The 19,816-nt window shown below is 32.4% G+C and overlaps 2 protein-coding genes and 2 long non-coding RNA genes across 4 annotated transcripts in view; 1 reads left to right on the forward strand and 3 right to left on the reverse strand.

Annotated features, from left to right (window-relative positions):
• The window catches only part of LOC140826889 (uncharacterized), a 68,362-nt gene extending 55,075 nt beyond the window's left edge, over positions 1-13,287 (reverse strand). The window contains exons 1-2 of the mRNA XM_073189423.1: positions 12,859-13,287; positions 12,661-12,741 (exon numbers count right to left, since the gene is read on the reverse strand). Of these exons, the coding sequence (XP_073045524.1) occupies positions 12,661-12,741; positions 12,859-12,937 (160 nt within the window). The 5' untranslated portion in view covers positions 12,938-13,287. The remainder of the gene's footprint in view (positions 1-12,660; positions 12,742-12,858) is intronic.
• LOC140827003 (uncharacterized) lies at positions 757-1,296 on the reverse strand. The gene is made up of 2 exons (XR_012116903.1): positions 926-1,296; positions 757-886 (listed from the first exon to the last, which is right to left on the reverse strand). It is a non-coding gene; the product is annotated as an uncharacterized lncRNA (long non-coding RNA).
• Positions 13,288-14,249: 962 nt separating the features above from the next.
• On the forward strand, positions 14,250-16,954 carry LOC140827004 (protein RER1A-like). Its single transcript, XM_073189572.1, has 4 exons — positions 14,250-14,437; positions 15,168-15,540; positions 16,297-16,477; positions 16,650-16,954. The coding sequence occupies exons 2-4, from the start codon at positions 15,188-15,190 to the stop codon at positions 16,701-16,703; spliced, it is 588 nt and encodes a 195-aa protein (XP_073045673.1). The 5' UTR covers positions 14,250-14,437; positions 15,168-15,187; the 3' UTR covers positions 16,704-16,954.
• Positions 16,955-17,413: 459 nt separating this feature from the next.
• Positions 17,414-18,830, reverse strand: LOC140828337 (uncharacterized). The gene is made up of 3 exons (XR_012117158.1): positions 18,705-18,830; positions 18,293-18,479; positions 17,414-18,140 (listed from the first exon to the last, which is right to left on the reverse strand). It is a non-coding gene; the product is annotated as an uncharacterized lncRNA (long non-coding RNA).
• Positions 18,831-19,816: the final 986 nt, after the last annotated feature.

Raw genomic sequence — 19,816 nt, forward strand, 5'->3', positions numbered from 1 at the left:
AATTTGTAAAGTATTTGTTCATCTCCTCTTTAAATATGTTTACAAATCCTAACATTATTGCCAAGTTTTAATATGAGAGAAAGATTTGAAGTACGTTTAACAAAAGTAGATTGTAAATAACTTTATTTTAACAATATATTTTTAAAAACGTATTTATTCTAGCCAGTTATTTGTTTGACATAAATAATTATAATATTATGTGCTGTTTACAAGCTCGAGTTTGGATATCCGAATTCAAGAATTATGACTAAAATTTTTCTTTAAATTATCTATGAATTGAGACACATGAAAGATGTTATTGATTCTAATGTTTTGCTAAATTATTAGCACAAATTATATAGAGTTGCAAAAATAATCGGTACAAGTTAATCAATCAAAGCATCGAAACTAATACTTGATACTCCAAAAACACATGTACGTGTGTGTGTCTAATGTTACATTTTCCAGACAAATTATTGACATGAGATGGATCGATGAAGTAAACCAAGGCATTTAAAGATCTAAATTCATAGAACAAGAAAAGTATTTGAAGTGAAGAGTTGACATGAATCAGGTTTTATTTATGATAAATAATGGATTCTTAATTTACGAGAAAATTAAGCTATTTATTTTAATTAAAAATGAGACTAAGAAAGTCTATAAATACAGTCGGACATTCATGAGTTCCATTCATCAGTCATGGCGAGCATTACGGAACTCAAATTTTGGGTTCTAACATTACTCTTAACTACATTAGGCACTTCTAGTGCAACTGTCTGTATACCAAATTTTCCTTTTTTTACAAGATTTTGCTCACCTCCACCGCCGCCACGCTCGTCACCACCGCCTCCACCACCGTCTCCTCCCCCTCCACCGTCACCGCCACCTCCACCACCATCTCCCCCACCTCCACCATCACCACCACCTCCACCTCCATCTCCCCCACCTCCACCATTCATTTTTTGCATACCATTCCCTCCAAATTTTCCTCCAGGACTTTTTTCAAATCCAATATTCTGCCGATCACCACCGCCTCCTCGACGTCGTTAAACCTCTTCGGATCATCTTCAAGTTCTAATCCACATGATACTTGCAAAACTCTAAGCAATAAGACTTCCCATGTCCTGGATTATCCAAAGAAACCGGATAAATAAATATTCAAACATCATCTAGTTTGAAGAAGCTTCATATTTTACAAGCCATGATTTGTATATTTCAAATTTACATACTGATCTAGGCTTGATATCACATGTATGTATTTTACAAATAATTAAATAAAACTAAGATCATGGGAATTAATTAATGATTACAGCTTATTTTATGCATATATATTGATTTATTATTTTCTATTTATGTTTATGCCGTGATATTGCATGCATTGCTGTGGAATGTATCTCATTTCATTAAATCTTTATATTATATATACTATAACTAGTAAAATAGCTAGTATATCACATGTGAGCTTTACTTATTAAAATAACTTAATTAAATAATTTAAATGACACTTAAAATTTTCATCTCTCCATCTAAATCACCATTAAAATAATACAACTATCTATTTTGCACTATAACTCTATTAGAATACTTGTAAATTCATCAAACAATGCAAAATAAATTGGGGATTTATAATCATAGCGTAATCTGTTGTTTTTGCACTATAACTCTATTAGAATACTTGTAATTGGTTTATACGCATTGCGTAATCTGTTGTTTTTTATAATCTTTAGTTTGTTTTAGATTTATTGTCACGTCCCAGGGACGGGGTTGGTCGACAGCGGCGTTGTTCTCAAATTTACATTCGAAAACAATGAGCCTCAGAAGTACAAAATTCAAAAACCAGTCTTTTATTCATAATACTGAATAATTCAATATCTGTTGTTTTTATAATTCTTTGTTTGTTTTATATTTATCACAAATGTTACATATTAATACCTGCATGCTTTTATTCTTTCAATCATTTATGACAAGTGTCTCGGAACAATAATTGGGGATCTCGAATTTAAAATAAGTTTTATTCTTTCTATCATTCAATTTATTATCACATCATTTATCATTCATAGTAGGTCTAAATATTTGACATAGATAATGTAATTTTTAGTGGGTCTCTGGAAAACCCCTCCCAGATTCATTGTGCATGCAGCAAATAGTGATAAAATCGAATATACCATATGTCAAATTATTATTTTGACATTTTAGTTTTCCATAAAAAGAAAATAAAATAAAAGTACTCACAGTGAAGAATAGGCTTCTTGGGCGATGGTTTAACAAATCTATATTCGTGAAACGAATCGATCCGATCAATACCTGAAGTGAAAAATAATATTTTTGACATAAAAATAGTATTTTTTCATGGGTCGGGTCTAATATGAGTTTCGTCTCACAAAATTGACTCTTGAAACACCCTCACAAGAGTTTTTGCGCACAGTGAAATAGATGAAATTTATTTTTAATTATTATAAGTGTAATATATTTTTATTTTCGAAATAATTAGTATTGTTCTGATTTTTATACAAAAAATAATTTTCTCAAATATTTAATTTAACTATGATTTTTTACTTCTAAAATAACTATAATAGTTTGAGAAAAAATATAAAGAAAACTTTGGTGACAATAATATAAATTTAGTATTATACACATAAAAAATTTACTTTTAAACATGATATTAAGAGCCCGTTTGGTATCAAAAGTTTTTTGATTAAAAAAGTGTTTTTTTAAGTTGGCTTTTAAAAGTGATTTTTTAAGTAAAAGTTGTGTTTATATTGTGTTTGGATGAATAGATAAAAAACACTTTTTAAATTAATGAATGTGTTTGGATACATATCATTAAAGTGCTTTTTTAACTCATTAATTTATATATATATATATATATATATATATTTTATAACGGATTTCTAAACAAGTGTGATGTATAAATATAAATAATTAAATTCATACCAAAACAATAAAGTATTGAAATCTTAAAAACCATACAAACAATTGTTAATAACAATGGTCAATGTTTACATCCTATTTTAATTTATTTAAATAAAAACTAATAGTTCAATGTCGACATTGTATTGACAGTGAATTTCTTATGCCATCTCTCAATTCTTTCATTTCCGTAATATTTTCTTGTGTTGGCTCTTGACATCTCGTACCTCTGTCATGGACATAAACATTTTCACCATCTTGCTCGATTTCTTGTAAATCATCAATATTTTCGAGTTGTTCAAGAATATCTCCAGCCGCATCGTATCGCATTATAAAATTGTGTAAAGCAAAACATGCCACTATAATTTTCAATTGAGTATCTAGACAAAATGTGGGCATATTTTGTAATACCTTCCATCGTGCTTTGCACACTTCGAATGTTCTTTCAATAACCGTCTTTAAACTGGAATGATTATAATTAAGTACTTCATTTTTTGATATGAACTTTGGAGCCAATCGAAATTGAGGTAAATGATATCTAGTATCTTTATACGGTCCCATAAAGCCTTTGAAAGTAGAATAACCTGCATCAACTAAATAATATTTACCTACAAAAAATAAGAGTTAAAGTGTAAATATTTATCTAACAATTATTTAAAAAAACATATAAGATATATTAATATCAAACATTTAGGTGTGAATGGAAAATGCAATCTCTCTGCGCATAGCCTCTTTAAAAATTTTAGAATCATGAGCAGAACCTTCCCAACCAGCCCATACAAAAGTAAAGCACATGTCGAAGTCGCATACAGCCATAACATTTGTTGAAGTATACCCTTTTCTTCCAATTAAATCTATTTGCTTGCTAGGCGGAACACGAATGCATATATGTGTGCCATCAATAGCCCCTATACAATCTTTAAAATAAGGCCAATATCTTTTGTCATTCTTAATATATTCAGGGACATCTGTAAAATTAAGATCGATAGGTTTGATGATATCTCTCGACAACTTCCATATGGACTCTAAAACGCTGTGAAACTGTGTTGAAACAGTTTCCCCCGAGTGTTGAAAACACTCTTGAACATTTCTAACTGAAGCAGGTTGACCCATCATGTACAAAAATAATCCCACCTTTTCATAGATATCAAACCCTTTTGTTGGCTGTAAGCTATATTTTTGGAGTAAATCGTCACATAGTTTATAAAAAACATGTTTCCTCATTCTAAACATTTCAAAGCATCGTGTCTCATTACCATTCAATATCTCTGCCACCCATTGAGACCCTGATAACCACGATGTCCTACATTTTTCTTTAACAATATATTTCAAAACATAATTCGTAACACCACACAAGGATAAAAAAACCATTCTTTTCTTAGAGACATGTGTATTTCTAATTGAATCAACGGAAATGTCGGAATCACTTGATGCATCAGAGTTATCTGATATAGTGGAGCCTGAACTCGCAGACATCCTGTGAAAATATATGAATAAAGATAAATATATAAAAAAACAATAAACATTGAAATTTTTAGATTATTGCATTAAAAATTTAAACACACTACTTAGTAAAGTTGACTCATCAATCAATAAAAGAAAAAAACAAGTGCATTATTCAAGTATTTTTCCTAAAAACATAACTCATGTTAATAACGCTTCAAATCATCTTTAGTGAATGTCTTTGCCCAACCAAGCTGCAGTTCCGAGTCCTTCAATCCGATAAATGTTTGCCTATTATGCATTTTACCCAAAACTCTAGTAACTATGAAGAATTGCTCACTGCCAACCACCATACCAGGCAAACTACGAAGAACCTCCAGACAATTTTCAATGCTACATGGATCATCTTTTGGTGTTTCGTGTATAGACTTTTGAGTCTCAAATTTTTGAAGGACACGATCAAGTTGATCAGCTAACCTAGTGGCAATGGGACCTATTTTTTCCTCTCTCTCCCTTCTTTTTCTCTTCCTTTGCTGCATAGAGTTGTAATCTCCCATTGTTGAGTTTTCCATAAATTCTTGGCTTTCAACATTAAAATAACATCACTTTGAAACTCTCCATCTAACTGAACATCCCAATCATTTGTATCATCGTTGAAATTATTATGAATTGGTTGATCCTCTGATGGTGCTATTGCAGCATAGCTAGTTGCTATGGAACCTTTAAATATATTTTCCAATAAATCTAAATTCTTGGGTCCCCTCAATCTAAAATTTGCATACTCGGGATTTTCCTGTAATTTGAAACGTAACAAAAAATATATAAAAATAATTGATTAAAAATTTAAAATGTAGTATATAAATTATGTATCTTAATCTTATCCTCCCACCAACTATTATCAGCTTGCACGGTCATCTTGTTATGATCCCAACCAAGGCCAGTCTCATTATTTCCAATAAGTTGTTCCCACAGTGCAAAATATTTTCTCATAGAATCCCATTTATTTTTGAATTTTTTTTATTCAAAGAAAGTCCCGTTCTCTCATGAAATTTTGAAACTAAATTTGTTTACCCCGTTTTGTTTAAATGTTTGGTAGGCTTATTGCCAGATTCAATTTCTTCGTCACAAATTTTTAAAAATATTTCGGTATTCTGATCAGTCCAATCCGCCTTATTACTCCCATCAGCAACAAATCCAGGTTCAACAGTCTCAATCGTATATCTAGGTAATTGACTTGGATTTGATAATCCTCGTTTAGGAGCTAACTTCGAATACATTCTATATTCAAAAAATAAAACATAAAAAAACAATAGATTATCTAATTCACAATATCATAAATGAAAAATTAATACAAACAAGGATTAAATAATATTACAGTAATATTATGGTATATAACATATTTTAATTAATATAATATTATATACGAAATACACGAGAATTGATGAATATTATATACGTAGTTGCAAAAGAAATGGAATAAGAAAATACTTTCTCCTTCCTGACTTCCTGGATTTATCGGATCATTGACCGAATTGTAACATAATTATCTAATTCACAATACGTAATACAGACGTAAATGAATAGGGAGTGTAGATTCTGCAGCAAAAAGAAAGCAGAAAAAAATGAACGAACAAAAACCTCGACGGAAAAAAAAAATTGTACCTTGTAGAAGAATGGAGAAAAGATTGAGAGGAGGCTACTGGTGGATGTTTTTTTTTAAGGTTATTAAAAAAGCTCTAAAATAGAGCTTTTAAAAAAGCTCTAATTTCAACTTAAATAAGTGCTTTTTTTAGCACTAGAAGTCCACCCAAACAAGTTAAAAATTAAAAAAGCACTTTTTAAAAAAAAAAAACACTTTTTTTATTGTAGCTTCTTATACCAAACAGGCTCTCAAGTCAAATGATTCGGTGATCTCTTTTACGGTATTTATTATTGTTATTATACATAATGATTTTTAAATCCTTAATATTGATTTTCCATATTTTTATATATAATAATATGTTCAAAGTGGATGCTAAGTAAATAAGAGCCTCAAACGTTATCTTCGGTCGAATGACTAATGGTATACAACCATAACAGTAGACTATTTAACTCAATAAATAATAACCACTTGGAAAGTCCGAAGGAGGGTTGTTCAGTACATCATCAAATGATCACTAATCTGTATGAATGAACATTTTCACTGCCCTTATCAATGAAACATGACGTTTAGATCACATATGTTAGTTTCAAGCTCGAGCGACCTTTATCCTTATTTAGGCGGCTGAATCGACTTAGAACCAGTTTAGAATACACATTACACATATTGAAATATCTTATCTATGCAGTTTTCATGAGTATACAGATAAAATAAATATTATAAATGGATAAAACCATAAAATAAATATTTTTTTTACATAAGAATCCATAAAAACTCAAGGCACAAATTAATTCGCTGAACATCTACGCTAACAACCTCCCCATGCAACATGCTCTCCCATCGGAGGACGAGGATGAAAGCAGGCGATGACGCACGCTCTTCATTATTGCGCGGCTTCATGGTTTAAGGAAGAACTTATTTATCCACGCACGCTCTTCATTGTGCGGCTTCATGGTTTAAGGAAGAACTTATTTATCCACACATAGAATTCATTGAAAAAAACAATGTGAACCTTACCTGTAAGTATAAATAACATATTTTTTCCTGTGAAGGAGAGGTTTGTTATGTACACCAGAAAAATATAAACTGTAAGCAGATAAATACATTGTTTTTAAAAAAATACGGTAATGGTTAGCATCAATGCCATATATACTCCCGACTCTCATCCATTCTTTATTTCTGCGACCACTGCGCACGTATCAATTTAAATTCCATGACGCGTACACACTTAGGAGCATTTTGAGAGGATGCGCTGGACTGAAGGATCTGAATAGAGGAAAGCAGACAGATGGTTATGCTATAAGATCAGGGCTGGAGTTTGATTTGATTGTTGGCAGTTCATTGGCGCATATGTATATGGGGTCAGAGACGGATCTACGCTAGGGCTATACTGGGCTGTAGCTCAGCCCATTTTTTTTATTTAGCGACGGTTTTAGCGACGGTTTTTTGAAAACCGTCGCTACTTTTGCGACGGTTTTAGTAAACCTGTCGCCGATGGGGATCGGCGACAGTTTTATCAAAACCCGTCGCAAATATTAGCGACGGTTATTGCTAAAACCGTCGCTAAATTATTAAAAAATAAAAAAAAAAGTGGATCGGCGGTTTTAATTAGCGACGGTTTATTCAATAGAACATCATTACCACTTTGATGTTTTTAATGCAGCAATAGATTTCATTTTGATGGAGTTAACTACTCGGTTCAATGAGTTATCGGTGAAACTTCTTTCTCTTAGTATAGCTTTAGATCCTAAAAATTCATTTGACTCATTTAACAGTGATGATATTTGCAAGCTTGCGAAGAAGTTTTATCCTGGAGATTTCACAGATCAAGAAATTGTTGTTTTGAAGTATGAATTGATACATTTATAAACTCGATGTGATGCAGAATTTAAAGGTTTCTACACTTGTTGAGTTGTGTCAGCAATTGACCGAGAGTGGACGGTCAAGTGTTTATGTTATGTTGACTAGATTGATTCATCTTGTTTTGACATTATCTGTGTCTACTGCCACTATTGAACGGGCTTTTTCAGCAATGAAGCATGTGAAGACGGCACTTCGTAATAAAATGAAGGATGGCTTTCATGCCGATTGTTTGACACTCTATATTGAACGAGATTTAGCTAAACATATTGATGTAAATTCTATTATTGATGAATTTTATGTTTTAAAATCCCGTAAGGCACAACTTCGTTGAACGATATAATGTACTTTTTTTTTAATAATATATAACTTATCATATTGAGTTCAAGCCCACCCCAACTCTTATTCCTGGATCCGTCCCTGTATGGGGTGTGGAAGTTTGAGAGAAGGTGAAAATGTGATTCGCTCAATGCTAATTCACAAAGTCGTTGCTTGTAACACACTTATTGCAGGGATGGTGCATAATGGGTGTCCTATGGGTGCACTGGATCAATACAATATAATGAAAATGGTAGGGTTTAGGCTACAGTGTTGGTATAATATTCTTTTGTCTTGGGAAATCAAGGGATATAAATGGGTGAATCAAATGGTTAGGAAAAAATAGTCGAGGTAAGAGTTTGACTTTTTTTCTCTTTAAACAGTATAGTATTCTTTTGTCTTGGCAATTCGTTTCCCAAAATACAACAACTACGACTTTAAAATAGTAGCACTATAAATTTTAAAGTCACACGAACTTGAAATGTTTAGAACGCTATCAATATGGTATGCAAACTTTTTAATTTCAAATTCTAAGCGTTAAAGTTAAAAATCCAATTCCAAGAGTTTAAGTCTTGCAAAACTTGGATTTTAGCGTAAATGCTTAAAAAATTCAAATTTAGAAGACAACTCTCGAATTTCATTTCAAAGTTCGAATTTAAGCGTATAAGCTTAGAAAATTCAAACTCGAGATTTTATATCTTGAAAATTTGAACTTTAAGCGCTAGTGCTTAAAAATTCGCATATAGAACTAAACTTAATAGAAAGGAGAAGAGGAGAAAATTTGGTGCAATGAATGCAAATGAGGGATGTCCTATTTATAATAGATGAAAAGGCTTCGTGAAGTGATGCACCATTTCATGACACCCACTTCATAATTGAATGAAAATTGGCCAAGTCCAAAGAGGCGCCTCTTTCAAGAGACACCACATCAAATGGCCGTGTGATTTCAAATTATATATATATATAAATTTGAATTTCAATTAATTTATCATTCACCTAATTGGTAATCGAGAAATAATTTCGTTCGCTACGCAACTCGTTCAAATTATGGTATCGATTCTAAATGAGTACAAAACTCATTTTTCTAACAATCCCCCACATGAATGAAAATTAATGCATGTGACTATGCTGACTCGACAAATAGCGTTCTAGCAAAATATTATTGTATCAGGATAGGTAGCTTTTGGTTTTGAACCTTCCTTAGTAAGATATAATTGGATTTACTTGGCAATTAGTGGACGTGATGCCTTGAACTATTCGACGTTTTGTGTAAACCAAGGCAAATATATTCACACAATAACATTTATAACATTTCATTAGGTTCTCAGTACTGTTGGGTCCATTTCGGCCATGAACATTGCTTGGTTTCGCGAGTGCTTTTCATAATTGAAGCGGCCACACTTCACACTTACGCCGGTGATCTCCTAGGAGAGTATCCCACTATACTCAACAATACGTATTAGTATATCTTAGAAATCATTAAAGGTAAAACCTAGCCTCATACCCCTCGCGGGCAACACCACTTATCATATGAATATGTAGGAGATTTCTCCAAGGTGTTTCTACTAATCTTGTAATTTAGTTGTCCTTTTTGAACCTAGATCTTGGGATCTCCAGTCAACTAGGTTGGGTATCTACTACAAGATTTAATTTTGAAGTTTTAATTTATTCCTCTTGATAGACAATTCATTTGATCCCTCGGTATACCTTTTGTAAGTGGATCCGCTAGATTCTCCTTTGATTTTACATAATCAATGGAGATAATGTCATTAGTGATCAATTGTCATATGGTATTATGTCTACGACAGATGTGTCGAGACTTACCATTATATATAGTGTTTTGTGCCCTTCCAATTTCTGATTGACTATCACAATGAATTATTATTGAGGACACTGGCTTATTACAACAAAGCATTTCTTCTAAGAAATTTCGAAGTCACTCGGCTTCTTCTTCAGCATTGTCTGAAGTTATAAATTCCGATTCAATTGTGGATCGAGCAACGCAAGTTTGCTTAGAATACTTCCATGATATAGCTCCACCACCAATGATAAATACGTAACCACTTGTGGATTTTAAATCATTTGTGTCAGATATCCAAAATATATGCATACATACATGTAATAAGCACGCACATAGTTGTGTTGGTGTGTATATAATGTTTTCTAGAAACATTATTGATTTGAGAGGGGAATGAAGTAAACTAAAGCATTTAAAGATCTAAATTCATAGAACACAGTACATGAAAATTATTAAGAGGGAAGAGTTGACATACATCAAGCTTTTATTTACGATAAATGGGAAAAAACTAATAAAAAATTAATTTTAAAATGGGATAAGAAAAATTCTATTAATATCAACTCGAATTCACCATGTCATCAGCCAGGCGACCACCATGGAACTCAAATTTTAGGTAGAAACCCAATTTTAACAATTAATTTTCCGAACTCAAAAAAATAAAAATAAAAAATTAAAAGGGTGTATATGGTAGAATTGATTTAAAATACATAGATTTTGATTATATTTTTTTAATAATAAAAAAATAGATGAAATCTTAAACAAATACCTTATTTACACAAAGTAAAATGAATTTCAAATGGCTTCAAACTTAAAATAAATCCTGATTTACATGGAATACTCTACAAACATGTAAGAGTGAACTTGAAATTTATTGTTTTGCTACTCTATAACTAACAAAATACACTTGAGAATATTTGAACGAAAAATGTTATTTTTACCTATTTCATTACTACACTAAACAACATTCTCTTAACATATATATTCAATATGTATCATTGTCGCGTATTTGCTTAAAAAGACATATTTAATACATTTCTCATAGTCTCTCAAATGTTGAAACACAAATATACATTAATATTTTTTCCTAAAATTAATTACTATATTCTTTTTATTCTGAATGAATATATTGTTGTAAAACTTTTTTTAAGTTGATATATCATTATCTATAAATATATTATTGTTTACATATTCTCTTATCCGTGAATTTATTCTATTATGATTTATATGAATTCATTCTAAAATAGAATTAGATTGAAAAAGTATGAATTTATCCAAGTGAAATCGATTTTTTTTAAAGGTAATGCCATGATTTTCGTATTAGATCATATGTATTTTTTAAAAAAACACAAAATAAATTAAAATAAGCATATAAAATTAAAATTAAAATTAAAAAATTAAACTTCGATTAAGAAAATTTTGCCTTCAAAATTATTTCACAAAATGTCATTTTAAATAAGTTATTTTACATACGAAATTATTCGTTTATTAAATATTTGTTCAATATAAAAAATTATGAATTTTGCGTATAGTAGATTCAAGATTTTATGTGCATACTAATATTGCGAAGATAATGTTAAAAATTACAAAAAATATTCAAAGATAAGCATTTGGTTCACGAAGAAACATTAGAACTTCCACAAACAATTCTCTTTGTTATTTCTTTTCAGCACTTCATTTACTGTATCTCTCTACTGATTCTGATCTTCCGATTTTGATAACCCTTTGGTTAACTGAGTTCAATTGGACTGATTCTGCACATTTATCTGATAAAGTTGTGTGCTTCACTCAAAAGTTCGATTTTAATCTTAAATGCTAACAAAAGTTGAGATTCTCAAAGTCTATTAAAGAAAAATTTGTAAAGTGTTTGTCCATCTCTTCTTTAAATACGTTCACAAATCCTAACATTATTGCCATGTTTTAATATAAGAGAAAGATTTGAAGTACGATTAAAAAAAAGTGGAGTGTAAATAACTTAATCTTTATTTTAACAATATATTTTAAAAAACATATTTATTCCAGCCAGTTATTTGTTTTACATAAATAATTGTAATATTATGTACGTTGTTTACAAACTCGAATTTGGATATCCGAACTCAAGAATTATTACTAAAATTTTCTTGAAATTATCTATGAATTGAGACACATGAAAGACGTTATTGATTCTAATGTTTTGCTAAATTATTTAGCTCAAATTATATAGATTTACAAAAAAAATTGGTACAAGTTAATCAATCAAAGCATCAAAACTAATACTTGATACTCCAAAAACACATGTACGTGTGTGTGTTGTCTAATGTTACATTTTCTAGACAAATTATTGACCTGAGATGGATCGATGAAGTAAACCAAGGCATTTAAAGATCTAAATTCGTAGAACATGAAAATTATTTGAAGTGAAGAGTTGACATGCATCAGGTTTTATTTATGATAAATAATGAATTCTTAATTTTTGAGAAAATTATGCTATTTATTTATTTATTTATTTTAATTAAAAAATGGGACAAAGAAAGTCTATAAATACCGCCGGACATTCGTGAGTTCCATTCATCAGCCATGACGAGCATCACGGAACTCAAGTTTTGGGTTCTAACATTGCTCTTAACCACATTAGGTACTTCTAGTGCAACTGTCTGTATACCAAATATTCCTATTTTTACAAGATTTTGCTCACCTCCGCCGCCCCCGCCGCGCTCGTCACCACCGCCTCCACCACCTTCTCCCCCACCTCCGCCGTCCCCACCACCTCCACCGCCGTCCCCGCCACCACCATCTCCACCCCCACCATCTCCTCCACCTCCGCCGTCCCCACCACCTCCACCGCCGTCCCCGCCACCACCATCTCCACCCCCACCATCTCCTCCACCTCCGCCGTCCCCGCCACCACCATCTCCACCCCCACCATCTCCTCCACCTCCACCTTCACCGCCACCTCCACCACCATCTCCCCCACCTCCACCATCACCGCCACCTCCACCACCTCGATTTTGCATAGTTTTCCCTCCAAATATACCTATAACATTTCCTCTGCCTCCAATATTCTGCCGATCACCACCACCACCTCCACGTCGTTAAACCTCCTCGGATCATCTTCAAGTTCTAATCCACATGATACTTGCAAAACGCTAAGCAATAAGACTTCCCATGTCCTGGATTATCCAAAGAAACCCGATAAATAAATATTCAAACATCATCCATCTTGAAGAAGCTTCATATTTTACAAGCCATGATTTGTATATTTCAAATTTACATACTGATCTAGGCTTGATATCACATGTATGTATTTTACAAATAATTAAATAAAACTAAGATCATGGGAATTAATTAATGATTACAGCTTATTTTATGCATATATATTGATTTATTATTTTCTATTTATGTTTATGCCGTGATATTGCATGCATTGCTGTGGAATGTATCTCATTTCATTAACTCTTGATATCATAATTCCATCTAAATCACCATTAAAATATATAATACAACTATCTATTTTGCACTATAACTCTATTAGAATACTTGTAATTTCATCAAACAATGCAAAATAAATCTCAAAAAATTTAAATTGTTGCTTTCGGTTCGGAAATATATATAGTATTTCTTTTGAGCAAGAAAATATAGTATTGAACTTTAACAAAATTTCAACTTTTGTGCATCTCTACTAAGCTAGTGAGATGAACTGTCAAAATATATTTAATAATGTGTTGTAAAAACACAAACATAATTAGACTAAAAATGCAATTTTTACTTATTTAAAAAATATATTAAATTTTTAGTTCTCATAAAAATATATAGATATTATTTTTTTTTTGTTAAAATACTAAGACAAATTATGGAGGACTAATCTTCTATCAATGATATCAAATGTAAGGTGCAACCAATTTTTTTGTTTTGTTTTAGTGAAAATTATATTCTTAACAATTATGCATGGACGTACATATTCTGAACTTTCCGAAAATCCTTATCGTTGCATACATATATGTTAATGTACGTATCATCGCGTTTTATCAACAATATGAAATGACACAAGACAAGCTAAATATTACACATCACTTGAATTTAAATTAAGTTTGATCTTGACATAATCTTTCATTTTCTTTAACTTTTAAAAATAAAAGATACAAAATTAGGTCACCTGCCTAGGTATCGAAATTGATTTTTTACCGGACAATTACTTTGGACCCAAAATGGGCCGGACTAAAACGTTTTTAGCCCAATCTTTTCACAGACCCAATTAGTTTGTACCCCACAACGACTCTTGGACCTTGGCTGACCCGGTATATGTGAAATGACGAAGATGTACATGCATAACACCTTATTTCCCAGAAAAGCCTTGCCATTTGTTTTGCTATCTATATTCATATTCGGATATTCGGCATAGGATTCAAACCCGTTCGAGGCTAACCAAATCCCTTCACAAATCAGATCCATATTCAAATTTTCGCCTCCGAGCCCTCGGAAACTTTGTTCCCTCCACTCGCTGCAAATTTCCGAAGGTATGTTTGAATCCCCGGATGTTTTTGGCTTTATTCTTCGAAATTGGTTTATATGCATTGCGTAATCTGTTGTTTTTTTTATAATCCTTTGTATGTTTTAGATATATCCTTTGACGGGTGTTTCCGAACAATAATTGGGGATCTGGAAATTCTAGATCTGATTTTTCAATCGTCATGTTTATTTGGTATTTGATCAGAAGTTTGACTTCTTTGTGTTTGTTAGTTTCGGATGAAATGAGTTCGTTTTGGATTTAGTTTGGATTTAGCTTTATATATGCTTGTTATCAGTGGAAAAATGTTAAAAGATGATGGAATAATAGTTAATTTGAGCTGTGGTGTTGTTTTGGGTATTTGGTTGGATGCTTAAAGATGAAGATAATAGAAGATTTGCATTTAAGTTTAAGATTTCTATTAGAAGGGTTTTGTTGTTAGTACCTGAGCAGAGTAATCCCGTGCAAACATTTATCTTAGCAGTAGAGTTTTGACGCAAAGGAACTTTTGCATTAGTATTGTGTGCTATTGTATTTATCGGAGATTAGTATTATATTATTCTTCTTGAAATGGCAAAATATTAATAAGATTTCTTTATTATGAATTTTCCCATCTTGGTTTCATCCTGTCACCAGATTGGGCATATGGATAATCTATGTCAGAGGTTTCTAAATTTGTGGTGGTACCTTTGAAACTACACTTAATGTTCCTGGTTGGATTATTGTGTTGTTCTTCATAGGGTTTTTACATTGATAATCCATGGAGGGGGTTGGAGGTGATGGTCCCTCAACAGCAGCAGCAGCACTGAACCAACGGAGGCTTGAACTTTCAAAGCTTTTTCAATACTTCTTGGATAAATCTACTCCACATACTTCTTATCGGTGGATGGGAACCTTTGTTTTAGTGTTGATTTATGCTCTGCGAGTTTACTATGTTCAAGGGTTCTACATTGTTACGTATGGCCTGGGGATCTACATTCTGAATTTGGTCATCGGGTTTCTGTCACCTCTTGTTGACCCAGAGCTGGAATCATCAGATGGACCTGTGCTGCCAACAAAGGGTTCAGACGAATTTAAGCCTTTCATTCGGCGTCTCCCAGAGTTCAAATTTTGGTAATTATTTAGTTTTGTGACAGTGTTGTTCATTAACATATTTCCAGAGGTGTGTGCAACCTTTTAGCTGTCCTAAATCAATTTATTGAATCTCTCAAAAAAAAAAAAACAAAAATCATTGTATTCGAGCATTTTTCAACTTTGTTGCTCTTACTGATTGTAGTGCTCCCCATGATCTTTTATCTAGTTGTTTGGTATTGACTCACCTAGGTATAGGCTATCTGTGAAGGGAATGGGATACAGAACTTTTATTGAAATTTTTCGCGTGTTACTTGTTGGTGATAGTTCGTGCACTTGACATTTTTAGTACTAGGATAAAATTCCTTGGGAGGATTTAAGAGCAGTAAGCTTATTGTAATTGAGCAACATTTTGAGATTTTAAACAACACAATGCCGGATTTTGAATTTTATTTTTTGGTTTTAAAGTTGCTGGTTCTGACATTTTCGCAGCGTGCTTCTCTGTTGGAGGATGTTCAATATTTGATCGGAGCTTTATTGATAAATACTGTTTTCATCACATTTTCTATGTACAAATTACTACCGGTCAATCTTTTCTTGTACATCTATTTGTTGCACCGCAAAAGAGGGATTGATTTACAGTTTTTACTTTTTACTTGCAAGATGGCAAATTCCTGTTTCATGTAATGATATTTTAATTTACTACGACGTTGTGTGTATTGATTAAAATGGGGAATGCCATTCAAATCTATATTAGGATTTTTTTATGTTGATCATGATTTTTTCCTGTGTTTCCAGGTATGCCATTACCAAAGCCTTCTGTATAGCCTTCGTCATGACCTTCTTTTCCATGTTTGATGTTCCAGTATTTTGGCCAATATTGTTGTGCTACTGGCTTGTTCTTTTTGTTCTAACAATGAAGCGTCAAATCTTGCATATGATCAAGTACAAGTACATGCCATTTAACATTGGAAAGCAGGTGAGCTGAAGAAAATAATTGCTGCGTCTTTTCACTACCTTTGTTATAACAAAAATATAACACCGTATGTCTTATTTATAGTTTGATTGTATTTTTGACTGTCATCTTGACGAGTTGGTCGGGGTTTTCATTAGTGGTACTGTTTCACTGTGTTTTTCTTGTTTTTAAACAGACATACGGTGGGAAAAAACATGCTACTGGCCCCAGCAGCTCCCGAGCAGACTGAAGCTCTTCAGTTTTATGGTTTGATGAAATTAAGAAGAAAATGGAGCGGAGAAGTGAATGAAAATGGAAACGAAAACAAGAAAAGACACAATGGGTTGGTTTCGTGTATCTGTAGTTGATGGATTTGTAATTACACTAAACACATGAATGTGGAATCATCAGCAGTTTAGCTATCTGCCGTTATGTTTGATTGCTGCAGCTAATTGATAATGGTGCTGGAAAAAGAAGTGAAATTTGATACTTTTTCGGTCACACTGCATAGAAGATTTCATCAGTAGGGCTAAGATTAGCGTTTTCTCGTATGATACATGGATGCCTATAGTGTAAATCACGTCTTGAATTTTCTAATTATGGTGTAAACCCTCTGTTTCTGATTCGGAGTTGAATTGGGTGGGTTGGACCCATTAAAAGTAATTTATCTTAGCAGGAGACTCGAGCTTTAGAGGAAAAAAAAAATTCCTTTTACAGCTCAAACCATATATTTGGCACATTTATGTTTAGACCACTATGTACTCTAAAATATTTAAATGGGAGCCCAAAAGCCATTATTTGGAAAGAAAAAAAAAAAACCACCTTTTTCTCTGCGTGTTTCTCTGGCTATTATTTCGTTAATCATATGAATAAAAATTGGAGAATAACATAAAGTTGATATTCATATTTCATTTTGTGTTATTTACATCTATTTATATGTAAAAGAGTTCGTATCTCACCTCGAATATTTTCCAGAACTTGTTCCTCCGGAATGTATGTTCTTTCAATGTTTTTGCCAATCTCTCTCTCCCATAAAGAGACTATATCATTGAGAGAAATTGCATTGGAAGGAGGTCTAATGTAGAGGGTCTTGTTCAAAGTTCTTGGATCATCCACAGTTGTGATGGTATAAGTGGCTATATCTTCTTTATTATTTACAGCTACATAAAAAGAACACAAAAATCTAAATAGTTTTGTCCATTCAACTTTACACAATATCGTGGAATCATTATCAAAATGTAGATTGTACAGTTTTTCTTCCTTTCAGTTTCAAAACACTTGCTTGATGTATTCTGACACATGTTCGAGCCGTATCTAATATTAGATGAACTTAGTTTATATACCAAGGGCATAAGAAATTCAAGTCCATCTTTGATTTGCAAAAACAAATTGCTAGAAAAATCCATCAGAATTGCTACTAACAACCCTTCAAGTATTTCTCACGTTTTTTGTCCCTTGGTGCATTTGTGGTGTCTATCTCAGCCAGTGTTCTAAGAAATATACCAGCAAAGAAATTGCTTGAGACTTAGGTAAAAGGGATTCCTTCCACCCCAACAAAACTGCACGAAACCGAGCCTTTTGTTCAAACATTGATCTTGCTGGCTCAATGGCATGGACACGATCCACATCTGTTCTAAAATTCCAAAGGAAAGAATCGCTGGAGGTATCAAATATTTTCAAACCACCTCTCCACTTAAAATGGAAAATAATTTACTAAGATTTGGTAACCAGCCAAAGAACATAGATACAAGCTTGACGGAAAACTTAAATTTTTAGAATTTGAAAGGGAAATCACCCACTTATGTGCATGGGTCTGTCTCCGTGGATTGCCTCCACCACACACACACACACACACACAGTTTAACCCTGTTTTTTGCAGGAAGTTGATTAAAAGTAAACCTTAACACTGCCAGCCTCCTTAATCACGGCAACAATCTTTTCTTGATCGGGTAACTGAGCATATCCGACGGTTGATATCCACTTTCCTTATTGCCACAACCAAGCTCTCATGATCATACAAATCTCCCTAAATCACATCAAAGTATCAAAACAACCGAAAAATGATAGCTAGTACGTTCTGAAATTTACATTTATCTATGGTGAGTCATGTTTCAATAACTCTAATCCCATCTAAATTAAATAATTACCAAGTAGAATTTCACTCGCCAAAGGTAAACACAAACATTTTGAGTTATCTTTGTAAATTTAGAATGAAAGTACATTTTTAAAATTTGAAGTAATACACACTTACATCATTACATATGCATTGCGAATGAAAGAAATAGCACCACTTGAGATCATGACCAGAAGAATCCCACAAAATCAGCTCAATTTTTCGGTCCAAAATCCAATAAGAAGCAATTGTTTTGATTTATTTCTACATTTTTCCAAGTAATTGAAGCATCAGCCAATTAATAATTGTTCAGAAAACATGCATCCATAAATCGAAAGAGATTGTGCCCATTTAGCATATCATAATAAGACTCATCTAACCTATAATCACTCAATAATCTGATTCCCAAGTTCTGTTGAAGATTAAATATGAAAATTGCACTAACAACTTGTGAGCTGGGGAAGAACACTGTTATTTCTAAGTTCTGATTTATGTTTTTATATTATGCTGCATCTGTTAAGACAGTGTTGTGAGTTTGTATCAGACATTAAAATATTCAGTATTTATGAATAAAAAATCTGATTTCTAAATCTTATACTTCCAAGACTTGTCGTTTTCGAATATAAATTTGATAGCAAGCCCGTGTCAACCAACCCATTCCCCGGGCGTGACACCAGCTGAGCATGACGAAAAGCTTCCTCACGAACCCAAGAGTGAGGAAGATTGCTCTCCTCCTCGCTCCCCGTAGTGTGGTATGTACCTGAAGAAAAGCTTCCTTGCGAACATAAGAGTGAGGTAGATTACTACCCCTCCTCACTCCCCTTTTACTGGGTGGGCTCCAGCCCCACCTAAATTTACAATTTTTTTTTTTAGTTTTTTTTGTATTTTTTTTTTTTTGCTTTATTTTTATGTTTTATTACCTTTACATTATTGATGTAAATTTGAAGAATTTTTGTTAACCATGCGTAATTTTTTAAAATGATCTTCTGTAAATACCTATAACCAAATTTGACTTTTACTCGCATTTTACTCAAAAGGTTTAAGAACTTAATGTAAGTTGATTTGTTAAAATTAGCTTTAAGTCCCAAATATATTTTTAGACTATATTTACAATAGCACACAAATATATTAATTTTAGCTAATATGATAATACAATTATGCAGTTATTACATATTTTATTATATCTTTATTTAATTTCTATTAATACTAAAAGTTTTATAGAATTTTAATTTTTTTAGTATGAACTAGTG

Source organism: Primulina eburnea, chromosome 3 (assembly GCF_022965805.1).
Source record: "Primulina eburnea isolate SZY01 chromosome 3, ASM2296580v1, whole genome shotgun sequence".
Taxonomy (NCBI): Eukaryota; Viridiplantae; Streptophyta; class Magnoliopsida; order Lamiales; family Gesneriaceae; genus Primulina; species Primulina eburnea.